This window comes from Tenrec ecaudatus, chromosome 8 (assembly GCF_050624435.1).
Source record: "Tenrec ecaudatus isolate mTenEca1 chromosome 8, mTenEca1.hap1, whole genome shotgun sequence".
NCBI classification, from domain to species: Eukaryota; Metazoa; Chordata; class Mammalia; order Afrosoricida; family Tenrecidae; genus Tenrec; species Tenrec ecaudatus.
In genome coordinates, this window is record NC_134537.1 from 139,857,726 (window position 1) to 139,872,007 (window position 14,282).

The 14,282-nt window shown below is 54.0% G+C and overlaps 3 protein-coding genes across 3 annotated transcripts in view; 2 read left to right on the plus strand and 1 right to left on the minus strand.

The window, feature by feature from the left end:
- Window positions 1–114: 114 nt before the first annotated feature.
- On the minus strand, window positions 115–3,779 carry WDR54 (WD repeat domain 54). Its single transcript, XM_075556916.1, has 10 exons — window positions 3,695–3,779; window positions 3,076–3,298; window positions 2,859–2,921; window positions 2,411–2,477; window positions 2,269–2,322; window positions 1,856–1,983; window positions 881–981; window positions 633–795; window positions 373–447; window positions 115–298 (listed from the first exon to the last, which is right to left on the minus strand). Exons 2-10 carry the CDS (start codon window positions 3,295–3,297, stop codon window positions 167–169), a joined length of 1,005 nt encoding a protein of 334 aa, XP_075413031.1. The 5' UTR covers window position 3,298; window positions 3,695–3,779; the 3' UTR covers window positions 115–166.
- Window positions 3,780–8,237: 4,458 nt separating this feature from the next.
- Window positions 8,238–9,874, plus strand: C8H2orf81 (chromosome 8 C2orf81 homolog). Its single transcript, XM_075557247.1, has 2 exons — window positions 8,238–8,459; window positions 8,537–9,874. Exons 1-2 carry the CDS (start codon window positions 8,274–8,276, stop codon window positions 9,872–9,874), a joined length of 1,524 nt encoding a protein of 507 aa, XP_075413362.1. The 5' UTR covers window positions 8,238–8,273.
- Window positions 9,875–11,247: 1,373 nt separating this feature from the next.
- The window catches only part of LOC142455548 (retinol dehydrogenase 11-like), a 35,788-nt gene continuing 32,753 nt past the window's right edge, over window positions 11,248–14,282 (plus strand). The window contains exons 1-2 of the mRNA XM_075557248.1: window positions 11,248–11,425; window positions 12,772–13,011. Of these exons, the coding sequence (XP_075413363.1) occupies window positions 11,248–11,425; window positions 12,772–13,011 (418 nt within the window). The remainder of the gene's footprint in view (window positions 11,426–12,771; window positions 13,012–14,282) is intronic.

Genomic DNA, 14,282 nt, shown 5'->3' on the forward strand with positions numbered 1-14,282 from the left:
GCAGCCTCCAGCTTGGCCTGGACCTGCCCTCATCCAGCCCACTCCGCCCCCCACCCAAGCTCCACTCCCTCGTGGTGCTGTGTGTGACCGCGGTACTGAGTCATCAGACGAGGCTGGTGCAGCGGTTCTTTATAAATACCACGGGGAGAGGGTGGTTGCTCTGTTCTCACGCACTCCTGAATCTCAGAATCTCAGCCAGGTCATAGCCAGTCACAGCAAAGGAACTGCCTGCGGGGTCACAGAATCGGGCACCACACACCTGCGTGTCGGGGACACACTCACCGTGACAGTGTTCCACCTGAGGAGAGGGTGCAGGTTAGGGCTCTGGGGCACTCTCCATGGCCCCTACCCCAGCACCCCCAGAACACACACCTCAATGCTGCCACTTTCTGTGTTTCTGCTCAGCTTCCAGAGGTGCACGAAGGTGTCCTCGGCTGCTGACAGCAGCTGTGACGGAAACCACACCAAATGGGGCAGGGAGGGAAGGAGGTGAGGTGTACTGATGGGGGGTGGGGAGGCTGATCCGTCCAAGCACCCCACCCCTCCTGGGAGATGACAACCCTGAGCATCAGAAGCCAAGCTATGGTGGGTGTTGCTCTTAACACCGCAGCACCATGGGGACAAAGACTGACCTTGCCCACTTGAGGAGCGAGGTCCAGGGCAGAGATGGCTCGGGCGTGGGCACTGATCTGGACGTGGAGAGAGCCTGTACTGGCCTCATACAGGTGCACTTTCCCGTTGCTGTAGCCAGCTGCTACAATCCCTTGCCACAGCCGCACAGAGGGACAAGGGACTCTGTAGAGGCAAAACCAACTTGGATCTTCCAGCTCCTGTCCCAGAGCTACTTTGGAAAGGTCTCCCCCCATCCCCCCTCACCTACCCAAATCCTGGAATGCTGGTCAACAATTTGAATTCGGGGCCCGACCTCCAGACACACAGCAAGCCTGAGTCATCTGCTGTCACCATGTCAGCCACACAGTCCTGAGGATAAAGGCAGGATCAAGCCCTTGCCTCTCCCCCGTCTCCCCTGCTGTGGTCCTGCGTGCAGGGCAGGAGGGAACAGGAAGCAAGCCGTGTTGAGCTCTTTGCTTCTTCAAGGTTAAGGGCAAGGTGTGGGCCCTCACTGCCTGGGCCTACCAGAAACGCCAGGAGTTCCTCTTGAGAAACACACAATGCTTTCCTTGCGTTTCCTATAGAGTCCCTCGACCTTTCTCCTCCCAGCTCCCCTACCATATGCTGGGGCTGGGGGGTGGGAGGGTGTGCCTGGCTGTCCTCACTGGATGGTGATAAAACCCAGGCCATGCAGTTGTGAACTTCTGGAAGGTTTGCAGCCCTGACTAGACTCTAGGCTCCCAAACCTGCCTCCAACCTTTCTCTACAGACCTGCTCTGTGCCAGGTACAATGGGAAATACAACTGGAAGGCACACACTTTATTCTCCAGAGATTTGTCATCTAATTAGGGAGACAGTAGTTGTCTTTGAGGGCAATGCCAATTCGAGGTTCAGAGTCAGCAATGGGAGCTGGGATAGGGGGACAGCTTCCTGGGGAGGGTGGTAGTGGAGCTAGATTGGTAGGACTTGTCCAGAGAAGGAAACTGCATACCCAGAGCTTAAGAGTGCGTCCATCCCCACCTCCATTCACCCCAGTGTTTTAGAAGTCTCTCTGAACCATAAATACATCTTAAGGTAAAACACACCTGTATTCATCACTGGACTTGAAGTTGCTGAAGCTTAGGAAAGTGCAGCAAGGTGCCCAGCGTCAGCCAGCTGCTTCGTGGCACTGCCAAGCCTCGAACTCATGTCTCCTGCCTCCCAGAATACTGCTCCCAGGCATGAGAAGGGGAGATCCACTCACCTGTGCCTCGGCAGCCTCGGTGGCGATGTCTGTAATTGGTGTCTGATGCCCAGTCAGCTCCTCACAAAGCACAATGTTGGGACCCTTGACCGGGATGTCAAACACCAGCACACGGCCCGACCAGGTTCCTGAAGCCAGAACCAGTGCCCCAGCAATGGGTTCCTCATCCTGCCAGGTCTCCATGCCACCCACCCAGCACTCCCTCCATCCCAGGGGCCCCAGAAAACCTTCGTCCCCACTCTGGCTTCATCCTATCCCGCCCTGCCACTCGGAACTTCCCATGGCTTTTGCCTCGTCCACCTTCCCCTTCATCTCTCGGTACTTGCCTCAGATTCTCAGCATCCTCCTGGCCTTCAGCCCCCACCCATGCACCCCAGTGGCCCCTCCCCCACCCCTGCTCTAAACTCGCTCACCCACGCAGATGAATTGGCCACTGGCAGCAATTCCTCGGGCAAACATGGCAGGTGCTGAGTATGAAGGGAGAAAAGAGCCTTGAGATCTCTCCTCTTCCCGGCAAAGACCCTCTGTCCCCAGTACACACGGTGGTGGGGGTACCTGGAGAGGCCTCTCCTGAGTTCAGCGCATGCCAGTAGACCATGACAGAGCCATCAGCCTCATACATCTGGAAGATGTGCGGAGAAAGGGCTGGTGAATCACTTTGCTGAGCCAGGTGCTGCGTGTATTATGGACCTACACCAGCCTGCACCCATTTGATCCTCACAACTGGGAGTAGGCGCGATTTTTAACCCCCGTTTTATAGGTAGACCCTGAAGCACATGACTTGCCAATGAGCACTCGGCTCATGGTTGGTAAATGGGTAGGTAGTGCAGGGTGGTGGTATTTGGGATACAGATATTGAAAAAGTTGAAACAAAAGTGGGGGTGGGGTGGCGGAGACTGGACTAAGGAGGTGAAAAGTTTGGAACTGTTTGGGACAAATGGAGAAGGACATTGGAAGAGAATTGATAAGAGTGGGGGGTGGGGTAAAAAGGCCCTTTTCTTACCTGTATTCCCTTAAATGAGGTAAGTACCACCAATACCCGGAAGGGGAGGGTGCACCAGTGGACCTGGAGGGAGGTGGGTCAGAGCAGGGAAAAGTGGTCAGAGCATGGGTCCTGCCCCAGGGTCATCAGAGGAGTGGAGATTCTGAACTTTTAGAGAGAAGAAATAGGGGTGTAGTGCAGGTTCAGAAACACTGCCCCCCAACTCCATATGCCTCACCTGGGTGATAAAGGCGGGGCTCACTCCAGCGCCCTGCTTGGCAAAGAGCTGGCGCTGAGCCAAGGGCACACCCTCGGGGGCGGCACTGAGAAGCTGGGCGCTGGCTCCACGGACCACCCCAAACTGCGTGAGGTTGCGGGCAGGCAGCGGCAGCACACTGAGGTTGTTGCACAGAGAGGCGGCCGAGCCTCGAAGCGGGATGGAGCTCTCGCGACGGAACATCCTGGGGAACAGACGCCCACGTCACGGGGCGCACGGGAACAGAGGGCAGCGGCGATGCCTGCGGGAGGCGCTGGGGGAACTCTGGGGACTGAGATACTGCGTGGAGCAGGGCCCCGGGGTCGGTGATGGGGAGAGGCTCAGGGCGAGAGGCAGGCAGGTCCTGGGGAGCGGGAGAGGGGTCCCAGGGTCGAGTCCCCCGGGGAAGCTTGCCGCAGGGATGGTGGTGGCACGGGAAGCGGTGGCCCCAAGCTCCCGTGCCAGGAAGGCGGGACGAGGCTGGGGGGCCCCGTCCTTCCTCCCTGGGGTGGCTTCCTGCAGCATCCCCACCCTCCGCCACCCCTAGCCTTCCTCCCGGGCTCCGGCCAGTAGGCACTCCCTGGGTCCCCGGCCCGCTTGCCTGGCTCCAGACGCGTTCTGTCACTCCGAATCAGCCGCCACCATAGAGACGACGCACGCTCGCACGGCCCGGGGGGCGGGGCGAGCGGCCCGGACTGCAGAGCGCCGCCCAGTTGCCTGGGCAACCGTGGGCGGAGCGGGCGGTCCGCGCCCGGCGCTTTGGCCGTTGCCCGGGCGACCCATAGTCGGCGGCAGCGGGGCCGGGAGGCGGACGCTGTGAGATTCCGGGGCTGGAGACACCGCGGCAGCGATGGCCCACGAAGGCTCGGTGAGCGTCAGCAAGACGAGGTGCCCTAGAGTCTTGGTCGGCCATTGAGGTCGGTGTCCGGAACCGCCGGGACGCCCCGCGGCCCCCCGACGTGCGCGGGCCCACCGCGCCCACCCTAAGCCGTGGGCGCTCTGTCTAGTCTCCCGCTGCTTCCCGACCGCCAAGCGCGAATTCCCGGATCCCCCCAGCTCCCCGCCGCTGTGTTCTCGCACGGATCCGCTTGTCTCGGAATTGTCCCGAGTGGGACACCTGCGTACTTCTTACCTTAGCTTCTTTCGTTCAAGAGTATCAAGGAAATCACGCTGGGCAGAACATCCACACTTGCACCTTACCCACCCACCCCACCCACCCTTGGTTCTTTCAAGGCCCTGAAGGAAAGGGTGGAAGGGTGGTGTACAACTGGAGAACAAGAAGTTCATTTGGAAACAAACCAATGCCCGTCATAGGAGCCTTGGGGGCGCAGGGGGTGACACGTTGGCCTGCTGACCACATGGGTCAGCAGTTCAAAACTACGAGTCACTCTGTGAGAGAAAGATGAGGCTTGCTGCTCACTGGAGGAAACCCACAGGGCCACTTGTACCCTGCCCTACAGTGTCACTGTGAGCTGGAATAGGCTTGACGGCAGGAAGGCGAGTTTGTTTTTGTGGGTGCGTGTAATACGTCCATGAGAGCTACCCATTTAAATGGATCATCCAGAACCCGTCAGGAATCTGCGGCTGATAAAGCATATATTTGAAGACTCTCAGGAAGAAGAAAACAGTTGTGAAGCCGTGCTCGGAAGTTATGGTTTAGAAGCCCTAACTTTGAAGAGTGAAGATTTGAAATGTTCTTGTGCAGAAGTTCCACGGTCCCCCTGGTCAGGCCAGGCGGAAGGATATGCCTAAGGAGAGCTCTAAGGAACTGACCAACCTTGCTGGCCATACTCTGACCAGGACTGGCCTAGGCTGCCCGCCAAGCCCTGGGCTTGCTGCTAGGGCGATTCTCCCCAGGAAATTCACTTCCAGGGATTTTGAGTTCAGTGTCAGATTTAGAGAACTCCACCTTTGGAGGAGAGGGAATTTGTGCAACATTCAGTGTGAGGAGCGGGGAAGGGGTAAAGGTTTGAGAACGTCATACTCAGAAGTACGTTGTGGAAGGAACTAGGTTCAGAGGGACTGTTACGGAGACTGCCAGTAAATCCCTATGTCTTTGGAGTCAATGAGATTTGGGGATGAACCTTTTCAATACCAGGTGGAGTTTTCCTCGAGAATTATAAGAGAATAAAATCCAGTGTAAAAAAAAAGTTGCTGTCCAGTCCCTTCCAACTCAAGTGAACACCCCCTCTACCTGGCCCCCACCCCGTGTTTCACAGAATGTTGCCCCTTTATTCCAGACCCTTGGGTGATTTGAATCACCAACAGTTAATAATTGATAATCATTTGAACCACTGGGGACTTCTGAAATAGAGGAAAGCCTGGCTATATCTGCTGTGATTGTGTCCATATTTTCTTTTCAGCACATCTTGATTGACGCGTTTGAGATCAACCTCTCTATGTGACTTATAGCTTGCTGCTTTCATTTAACATTACATCGTAGGAAATTTCCAGTACCAGTACACATTTACCTCAAAGAGCTGCCATATAGATCTGCCACAATTAACCATTGATTCTCCTGCTTCTTTGGATTAGACCAGCGGTTCTCAACCTGTGGGTCTCGACTTCTTTGGGGGCTGAACGACTCTTTCACAGGAGTCACCCGATTCATAACAGTTGCAAAATTACAGTGGTGAAGTAGCAACAAAAATAATTTATGGTTGGGGGGTGGTCACCACACATGAGGAACTGTATTAAAGGGTTGTGGCATTAGGAAGGTTGAGAACCACTGGGTTAGACAAAGGTTTTCAATATTTTGCTATTATAAACAGCACTACAGGGAATGGCTACAGAATATATTCTTTGGATCTTCAGAATATGCCTTTGAGTGTATTGATCCAGTTGAATTTTCTTGGTAGCAGGAGTGAAAATATTTTTAATGCTTATGAGGGGTGTTCCAAAAATATTGTTGCAATTCACATTCCCACCAGCAGGGTGCCAGAGTATTTTATCTTCCCTTTGCCACCACTGAAGATTGTTACGTGAAATAACTTTTCTGGACTAAAAATTGGAATATCAAATTTTCCTTTAAGATGTTCAAGATTTAGCATCTTTTGGAGTGCTTATTTGTCATCAGTGTCTCGTGAACTGTGATGGCTTTTGCTTGTTTATGTGCTTGATCTTATTTTCTTTCTGTGACCTGTGTTTGGGAATATTTATCTCCCCTCCCTTTTTTTGCAAAGATTTTTCCTTATTTGGGAAGCAGGATAAAGTTGAACTGTGCAGTCCGGCCGCCCTGCATGCTCTGCTGCTATTTTCCAGATGTGTGATCCTGTGAAAATGGCTGAAAAGTGGAGATGGAAATAGTATATAGTCTGAAAAATATCATCATTGAGCCCCTGCACATGACTGGCTTGTTTTAAATGTCGATGAATTGTAACGACTAATGTTAGCTTCCACCACTTGCCTGTCAGTTTATCTTCCTGTGGTGGCTTGTTGCTATGAGACTGGAAGCTATGTCGTAGGTATTTCAGGTAGCAGCAGGGTCACTCAAGGTGAAGAGGTTTTCATGGAGCTTCTAAGAAAATACTAAGAAAAGACTTGAGGAAGGAATAGGCTATCTATCTACTGAGGGATTAGCACTGACCGCCCAATGAACAGCAGCAGAACACCATCAGAGGTACTGAAAATCTCATGAGTAGCAGGAGCACGTTGTTAGATGTGGGGCCAGAAGATGAGCCCAGCAGGTTGGATGGAGGAATCTGCTGCTCGTGACCTCTTTGAAGAGCAAGGGTATCACTTTGAGGATAGCACTTAGTGCCTCATTCAAGCCAAGGTATTTTCAATGGCCTCGTCTGCATGTGGAAGTGGGTCCTTGAGTAAGGAAGACCAAAGAATTCATGCCTTTGAGTTACAGTGCTGGCAAAGAACATTGGAAAGCCTGTGGTCAGAAGAACACACAAATCTATCCTATTCTGCCTTATGACGTGGGGATGGCTATGAATTGGGATCTATTTGAGATGATGGTTTTTTGTTTGTTTTAATGGCGTTAGGCCACTAGCCTGCCGATTTGTCATTCTTCAGCAGCCCGTGTGTTACTCTGATGGTGCAAGTGATAGCATTGGTATTTCAAGTCCTCCAGGAGCACACATGGCTGAGCGGTTTCAGTCGAAATTCTAGTCTAAAGCAGACCAAGAAAGACGTGGTTATCTACTTCCAAAAAAAACCACACCAAGATCAGCGGATGGAAACCTTACAGATCACCACAAACCAGCGCTTCAGGTAGTGCTGGGAGGAGCAAACGTACTAGTCATCATGAAGACGGCACAAGGCAGGCAGGCAACGTCTAGCTCTTTTTTTCCGTAACGGTCCCCGTGAATCTGAGTCACTTGCAGGCAGTGAACAACAACACAACAATATGCTGTTGCTCTCACCCCTGTGGAGTCGATTCTGACTCACAGCCACCTTATAGAGTGAAGTAAAACTGCCCCTGTGGGTTTCTGAGACTATAACTGTCTGCGGAGTAGACAGCCTCACTCTTTCTCCCAGGGAGGGGCTGGTGGTTTCAAACAGCTGGCCTTGTCCTTAGCAGCCCAACGCATAGCCACTAGGCAACCAAGACTCTAAGAGTGGGATATGTATCTCAGATTTACCAATTACATCTTCCGGAGCAAGCGATGGTTAGCCTGTCCAGTTTGTCTGCGAAACGGGCTGTTACCAAAACTGAATTAGGCAGATCAAACCCCTAAAAAGCGTGGTCACTTAATAGGCTCAGAGTAAGTTGTAGCTTCTTTTCTTCCGACCAAACATCTTGGAAAGCTTCCTCCTAGTCTATAGCTGCTCCTCCCTCCCTGACTGCTCTGTCTGTTCCCACAGAGGCAAGAGCGGCAGACCCGAGACCGTGGCGTGACCCGGTCCAAGGCTGAGAAGGCCCGGCCGCCCACCGTGCCAGTGCCTCAGGTGGACATCGTGCCTGGGCGGCTGAACGAGGCAGAGTGGATGGCGCTGGCAGCTATCGAGGAGGGCGAGGATGTGGTGGGGGACATCTTGGCAGATCTGCTGGCCCGAGTCATGGACTCTGCCTTCAGAGTCTACCTGTCCCAGCAGGTGGGTCCGGAGCAGACCTCCCTTGGACCTGCCTTTTCCCACCCTAGACTCCTGACTCCTCCCGGTCTGTGGGCTGAGGTCTTTTTTCTCCTCTTCAGTGTATTCCGTTCACCATCAGTCAGGCCCGCGAGGCCATGCTGCAGATCACTGAATGGCGCTTCCTGGCCCGGGACGAAGGAGAGTCCACTGTGGTCAACGAGCCCACGTGGGGCGAGGACGAGGAGCCCGTGGCATGCACCACAGACGCCTGGGCCCAGGGCTCCGTGCCAGTGCTACACACGCCCACCGCGGTGGGGCCCGAGGACATCCCCCCAGAAGAAGTAAGTGCAACCCCGCCCCCGGCCCCGCCTTTTAGTCCCCCCCCCCATCTCATTGCCTCACCCACTACCCCACCCAGGAGGGAACCAGCGTGGACCTCAGCTCTGTGAGGTCGTGGATCGGTAAAGGGTCGCAGGAGCCGATGACATCTTGGGAGCTGCCTCAGTCCCCAGAGCCAGGGGTCAGGCTGGAGCCCCTGCCATCCCGGGAGCTGTCTCCGGAGGAGACCCGGGTGGAAGACCAGGAGGAGGGCGGCTCGCTCCCAGCGTCAGAACAAATGTTGCCCTCCTGCAGTCCCCAGCCTGTCCAAGAGCAGCTCGAAGAGGCCATCTCCTGGGTCTCCCCTGCGGAGACCGAGATGGAGACCGGACTGTCCTCCAGCTCCCTGTTCTCGCTGGAGGACCTTCGTTACTGCCTGGCCGAGCCCGAGGACGGGGCAGGGGAACGGGCCAAGCCGCAGAAGGAGGAGGGGGTCCAGCTCGCCTCTGAAGAGAGGGGGTCCAGCTTCTCCGAGGAGACCCCTGCCCAGCTCAGTGGCGCAGCCTCAGTCCCACAGCCACCCAAGGCCAGGCATGAGGGCGGGAGCTCGCTTAGCTATGAGGCCCACCGCCCCGAGGGCACAGGGTGTCTGGACCCCGCGAGGCTTCCGCGCCCCTGGGTGCGTCCCCGGGTACACGTCCTGCCCCCAGACTCGCAGCTGCGCCCCTTGGAAGCTTACCGGGGGCGCCCGCGCAGGCACCGGCCACAGGGCGCACAGAGGAACAGGTCCGTCCCCGCCTGGCGCCCGGTCCCCCTGGCAGCGTTTGGCCCTCTCCAGCGGGACGTGGCCTGCCAAGACTTGGACCCTGGCCTTGGCCTCCAATTGCCCACTTCAGATTCACGCTCACTGCCTTCTGGGTCGAAGCTGCCCTTCCTCTCCTCAGGGTTCCCCTTCCGTGCCACACACCCCACGCTCTCTTCCGTGGCCCCGAGCTCCAGTCCCAAGCTGTGGCCCAGTGCCCAGTGGCCCAGAGGCTGCGAGGGGGAGGCGGAGTTGCTGGGGGAGCTGTGGGCCGGCCGCACCCGGGTGCTGCCACAGGGCTCTGACGCCGCGGACCACCAAGAGCAGCAGGACTCTGACAGGTGGCCTCATCCCAAGGTGCTCAAGGCCACCTCCCAGGTGATGTGGAAACCCGTGATGCTGCCCGAAGCGCTGACATTGTCCCCTGGGGTGAGCCTGTGGGACCCCAGCACTCAGACGCTGCTCAGGTCCGGGGAGCCCCGGCAGTACTCGGAAGAGCCGTTCTCGCCCACTGGGCAGCAGCGCCCCATCCAGCCGAGCCCTCCGCAGCCCGAGGTGACCGTGGCCGAGCTCGCGAACACTGAGCCTCGAGTGTGGTCGCTTTCTTCCCAGCATTTGCCCCATCCTTGGCCTTGAGCTGCGGGCACTGTGAGCCTGCCTCCCCTGTGCCAACCTACCGGCAATAAACACCCCGGCTGCTGCTCGATGCCTGTCAATTTCTTCCAAGGTGTGGCTCCAAAAGGGGCCGTTGCCTCGTTGCCCCAAGAGAAGATAGAACCCTGCTTCCAGCGCACAGCCCCTGTGACCACCCTTAGGGGGTGGTGGTGGTGGTGGTGGTGGTGGTGGTGGTGGTGATGGTGGTGTGTGTGTGTGTGTGTGTGTGTGTAGGGGAATGGGGGTGGGGTAGGGAAGGGCAGCGAGCTAAAGAAGGCAGGGCTTGGAGAACTTGGGGAATTTCTGTTTGCTAGAGAAAGGAGGGATAGCCTTGCTTGCGCACAGCGATTCAAGACAGGAGGATCCTAGGGTTTTTTTGTTTTTTATTTTGCTCCATAGATTCCCAAGGCCCAGATATCCCCAAGAACTCTGCTAATTGGAGTGTGACTCCAATTGATGCTTTGGGAGCGGGATTAGTGCTTCCCTAGTAGGGCCCGTAGGGGGCGCGAGTGATTTACATTTGACCGCTCTCCCAGAGGTTGGCGATGGGGAACCGCCCGCCTGTGGCCCCTGGGTAGGAAAGGTCTGGCGACCCTCTTCCACTAATGCACAAAACCAACCAAACAAACCCGCTGCTACGGACTCGATGCGGTCTCCTCGTGACCCTATAGAACAAGATAGAACTGCCCCTGTGGAGTTTACAAGGCTGAAACTGCTTTGAGGGTTTTGTTTTCTAAAAAGTGTTTTTTTAGCACTTCATCCACATGTCATAGGATTCAAGTCTATCAAGAAGAGTTGTCCAATGGTCACCATATTCAATTCTAGAACATTTTCTTCTTCCTTGTAGTCCTTGCTGCTTATGTAAGTTTTTTTTTTTCTAATTTTGGCAACAGCAACAACAACAACCCTGACCCAACAGCACATTCTCCCATTGCACAACTTGTAACTGCTGGAGAGAGAAAAGAAAGTCTAGTCTTTCCTCCCACTTGCTTCGGCTGACCTTAAACCCCAAGGTCACCACGCACTGGGTCTTCCTGAGTTAAAATTCCCAGAAAGGCAACAAACAAACAAGAAGGTGTGGGGAAACATTTTTTTTTTAAGACAAATATTGACTCAGAGTTGGGACTAGGATGAGGCAATAGCAAAATTTAAGGAGGCACCGCTGCTCGGTTATGAGAAACATGCTGGAGAAAACTCGTCTATCTGTGCCTCCTTAAAGTTTGTATCTCAGGTACCTCACGTGTCTCATTCTTGGTTCCAACCAACTTTGACAGGCCTCCTTCCCTTTCGCCTTGTCTATTTTTGAAGTCAGACTGCAGTGCTTCATTGGCAGGCTTGCAGCTGCAGCGTCCACTATGTTTCTGTGGGCTTCACGCAGCATCCTGGCCTGGTGGGCTCTCTCTCTCATCATCATTTTGACCCTTCTGCTCGGATTGTGTATAAGGCTCTGGCAGAGGTCTTGTCCCTGGGACCTCCAGCTCTGCTCCACAAACCTGACTGGAAAGACAGCAGTGGTGACCGGGGCCAACAGCGGTGAGTGCTTCAACCCCCGCCAGTTCTAACTGGGTGCAGAGGAGGACTGTCACCATCTCTCAGGGAGCCTTGTCCCTCCCTTTGTTCCACTGCCTCCTCTCCTCTCCTCTCCTCTCCTCTCCTCTCCTCTCCTCTCCTCTCCTCTCCTCTCCTCTCCTCTCCTCTCCTCTCCTCTCCTCTCCTCCTCTCCCCTCCGCTCAGCACCGCATCTGCCCTCTCACAGGTCAGAATGGTGTGTTGGAGACATCTGAACCTTTCCAACTTCACAAGAAGGGAGCGGGATCAACTGCCCAAGGCTGAGTCCTATGAGGCAGGGGTCAGACATGCCCCCTGACACCTACTGCCCCACCCCTCCCACCCCGAGCTCTTTGCTTGTCTTTCTGTTGGATTTGCTCCCAGGATCGATGACAACACAGGATTCGCCAACAGTATTCACGCTCACGGGGTTTATTAAGGAAGTAACAGATTACAATTCAGGATCAGAAAGGACCCACGGTACAGTTCAGGACAGACTCTCTCAGCAGTCCTGCAGGCACCCCAATCTCTCGCAGGCAGCCCTTGCAGCCAGCAAGTGTTTAGCTTGCTTTAGCCCTGCCAATCAGTGTTCGTGGGTACCCCACTCCACACTGCTCTACCATTTCTCACTCCACGGCTCCAGAAGCCCGTCGCTCTGTCTCCTCCCTGTCTCCCAGTTCTGCTGCCACCACCACTTGTCATTTCTCGGGTTTCACAGCCCCATCTCCTGGGACAAGAAGGCTCCTGTGCAGGGTCTTTGGGTCTAAATGATCTGCCTTTTCTTTCTTAGTGAAGGTGAGATCTCCTTTCCACCTCTGGGATGGCTCTTTTTAAATTGAGTGGATGGCAAAGACCAATGTCCACCTTCAAACAAACAAACAAAAACTGAAAGAAAACCAGAAAAGTTCCTGCATGAGGCGGACCATAGTAACCTTGGAGGGGTTACCTGGTGACTTTCAGAGATGGTAACTCTTTACTGGAGTTGTAACCTCATCTTCCTCCCTCGAAGGGGCTGGTGGTTTTGAACTGCTGACCTTGAGGTTAGCAGCCCAGCAGGTAACCACTACTCTCCCAGGGTTCCCCACACTAGTGTTCTACAGGAGCCCTGGTGGTGCAGTGGATTCCATGTTGTGCTGCGAACCTCTAGGTCAGCAGTTTGGAAACACCAGTCTCTCCCAGGGTGCGGGAACTCACAGGAGTATTTCAACTCTGTCCTATAGGGTCTCTGTGAATCAAATTGACACGATGGCAGTGTTTTTCTGTTTTTAAATCTAGCCGTTTGGCAGGTGTTACAAAGAGGAACATAATGTAATTGATTGCACCACCTACAGGTATTGGGAAGTTTGTGTCCCAAGAGCTGGCCTGTCGTGGGGCCCGAGTGATCCTTGTCTGCCGGAACCGAGAGCAAGGAGAACAAGTCCTAGCTGAGATCCAGGCAGCATCAGGCAACAATCACCTGCTGCTTGGCCTGGCGGACCTCAGCTCCCTGGCTTCCATTCGGAGTTTCGTCCGGTGGCTTCTGCAGGAAGTGTCCGAGATACACCTGCTGATAAACAATGCTGGGGTCTGTGGTAGGTACCTGGGCTTACTCTTCAAACACGTTTCACAAGCTACATTTTCCCCTCAGGGAAAACAGCTGTCCCTGCAGCCTAACACGTGCATCCCACTGAAATGCTCTCCAGGGGCCCCGTTACTCAGGGTTTCCACTGTGGACTGCTAAGGGCAAGGTCAGCGGTTAGGAACTAGCTGCTGCTCAGGGGGAAAAAGAGGCCCTCTCCTCCCATCAAGGATTATATTCACGGATAAAATGCAACACCTTATTTGCTCCCCCTTTGAATCTATTTCAAAGTTGTATTCGTTTTTTGATTATTTTTCAAGCGAAGGGGAAATATATGTGGATTAAGTCTGTGGTGAATTTTCTCTGAACAGAGACCAGGGAGGATGTGAGTAGTCTTGCTATCATGCAGAGTGCATTGGGAAGTGGATGATGGCAGATGCAGTGAGGTTAAAATTGAACACTTTATCATTTGACCCATTTTAAAGTTGTTCTAGTTTTTAATATTTTCTGCTGTGTTAGTCTGGGTACTTCAGAGAAACAAAACCACAGAAACTCATGCATAAGAGAGAGTTTTATATAAAGGGTAAGTGCACGTCAAGAAAACATCCCAACCCAGTGCTGCCCAAGCCCACAAGTCCAACATTAACCCATATGTCCAACATCAATCCACAAAGTCCTCCTCCAGCTCACAAAACACACACTATGATGCCGACTGCAGGAGGAAAGCTGAATCAGTGAGTCTGTTGGCATCACAGCGCTGCCAGATGTCTCCACATGGCTGTTCCAGCACCGAGGGCTGCATCGGGGTAAATCCATGTGGCTTCTCCTCGGGGATGTCTTGCAGGAAGTGAGCTTTGCCAGTGGAAGCAGGGAACTGGTTAAGCCAGCTGTACCCTGGTCTGACCATCAGAGAGCAAGAGACCCGAGAACTTGAAAGGCGAGGCTCACTGAGCCATTTATCCCTCCACCCTTCAATTAACCCCACGTGTTTATCAGCCAGGTTGACACAATAGACTACCTCAATCCACTCCTTGTCAACTTGGCACATGTACATAAATAATTCTTCAGCCTCACAATTGCAATGAAGTAACACCTACATCTCAATCCTATAATCCTGTGAATGTGCTCCCCACCTATGAAAATTTGTAAGCCAGCCACTTTATGCATTATTCCCCAAATTTGGGGTATCCGATTTCTATACCGCCCACTTACAACAACCCAGTGCTCTGAGGAGACAATCATGATTTTTGACATGAAGAATCTTCATTGCAATTGGAACCTTGT

Coding starts and splice junctions, on each gene's coding strand:
- C8H2orf81 (XM_075557247.1), top strand. CDS start 8,274: ATGCTGCAGATCACTGAATGGCGCTTCCTGGCCCGGGACGAAGGAGAG. Junction 8,460..8,536: donor AGGACATCCCCCCAGAAGAA/GTAAGTGCAACC, acceptor TACCCCACCCAG/GAGGGAACCAGCGTGGACCT.
- WDR54 (XM_075556916.1), bottom strand. CDS start 3,297: ATGTTCCGTCGCGAGAGCTCCATCCCGCTTCGAGGCTCGGCCGCCTCT. Junction 1,984..2,268: donor TGGCCAATTCATCTGCGTGG/GTGAGCGAGTTT, acceptor TTCTGGCTTCAG/GAACCTGGTCGGGCCGTGTG. Junction 796..880: donor ACCAGCATTCCAGGATTTGG/GTAGGTGAGGGG, acceptor TTGCCTCTACAG/AGTCCCTTGTCCCTCTGTGC.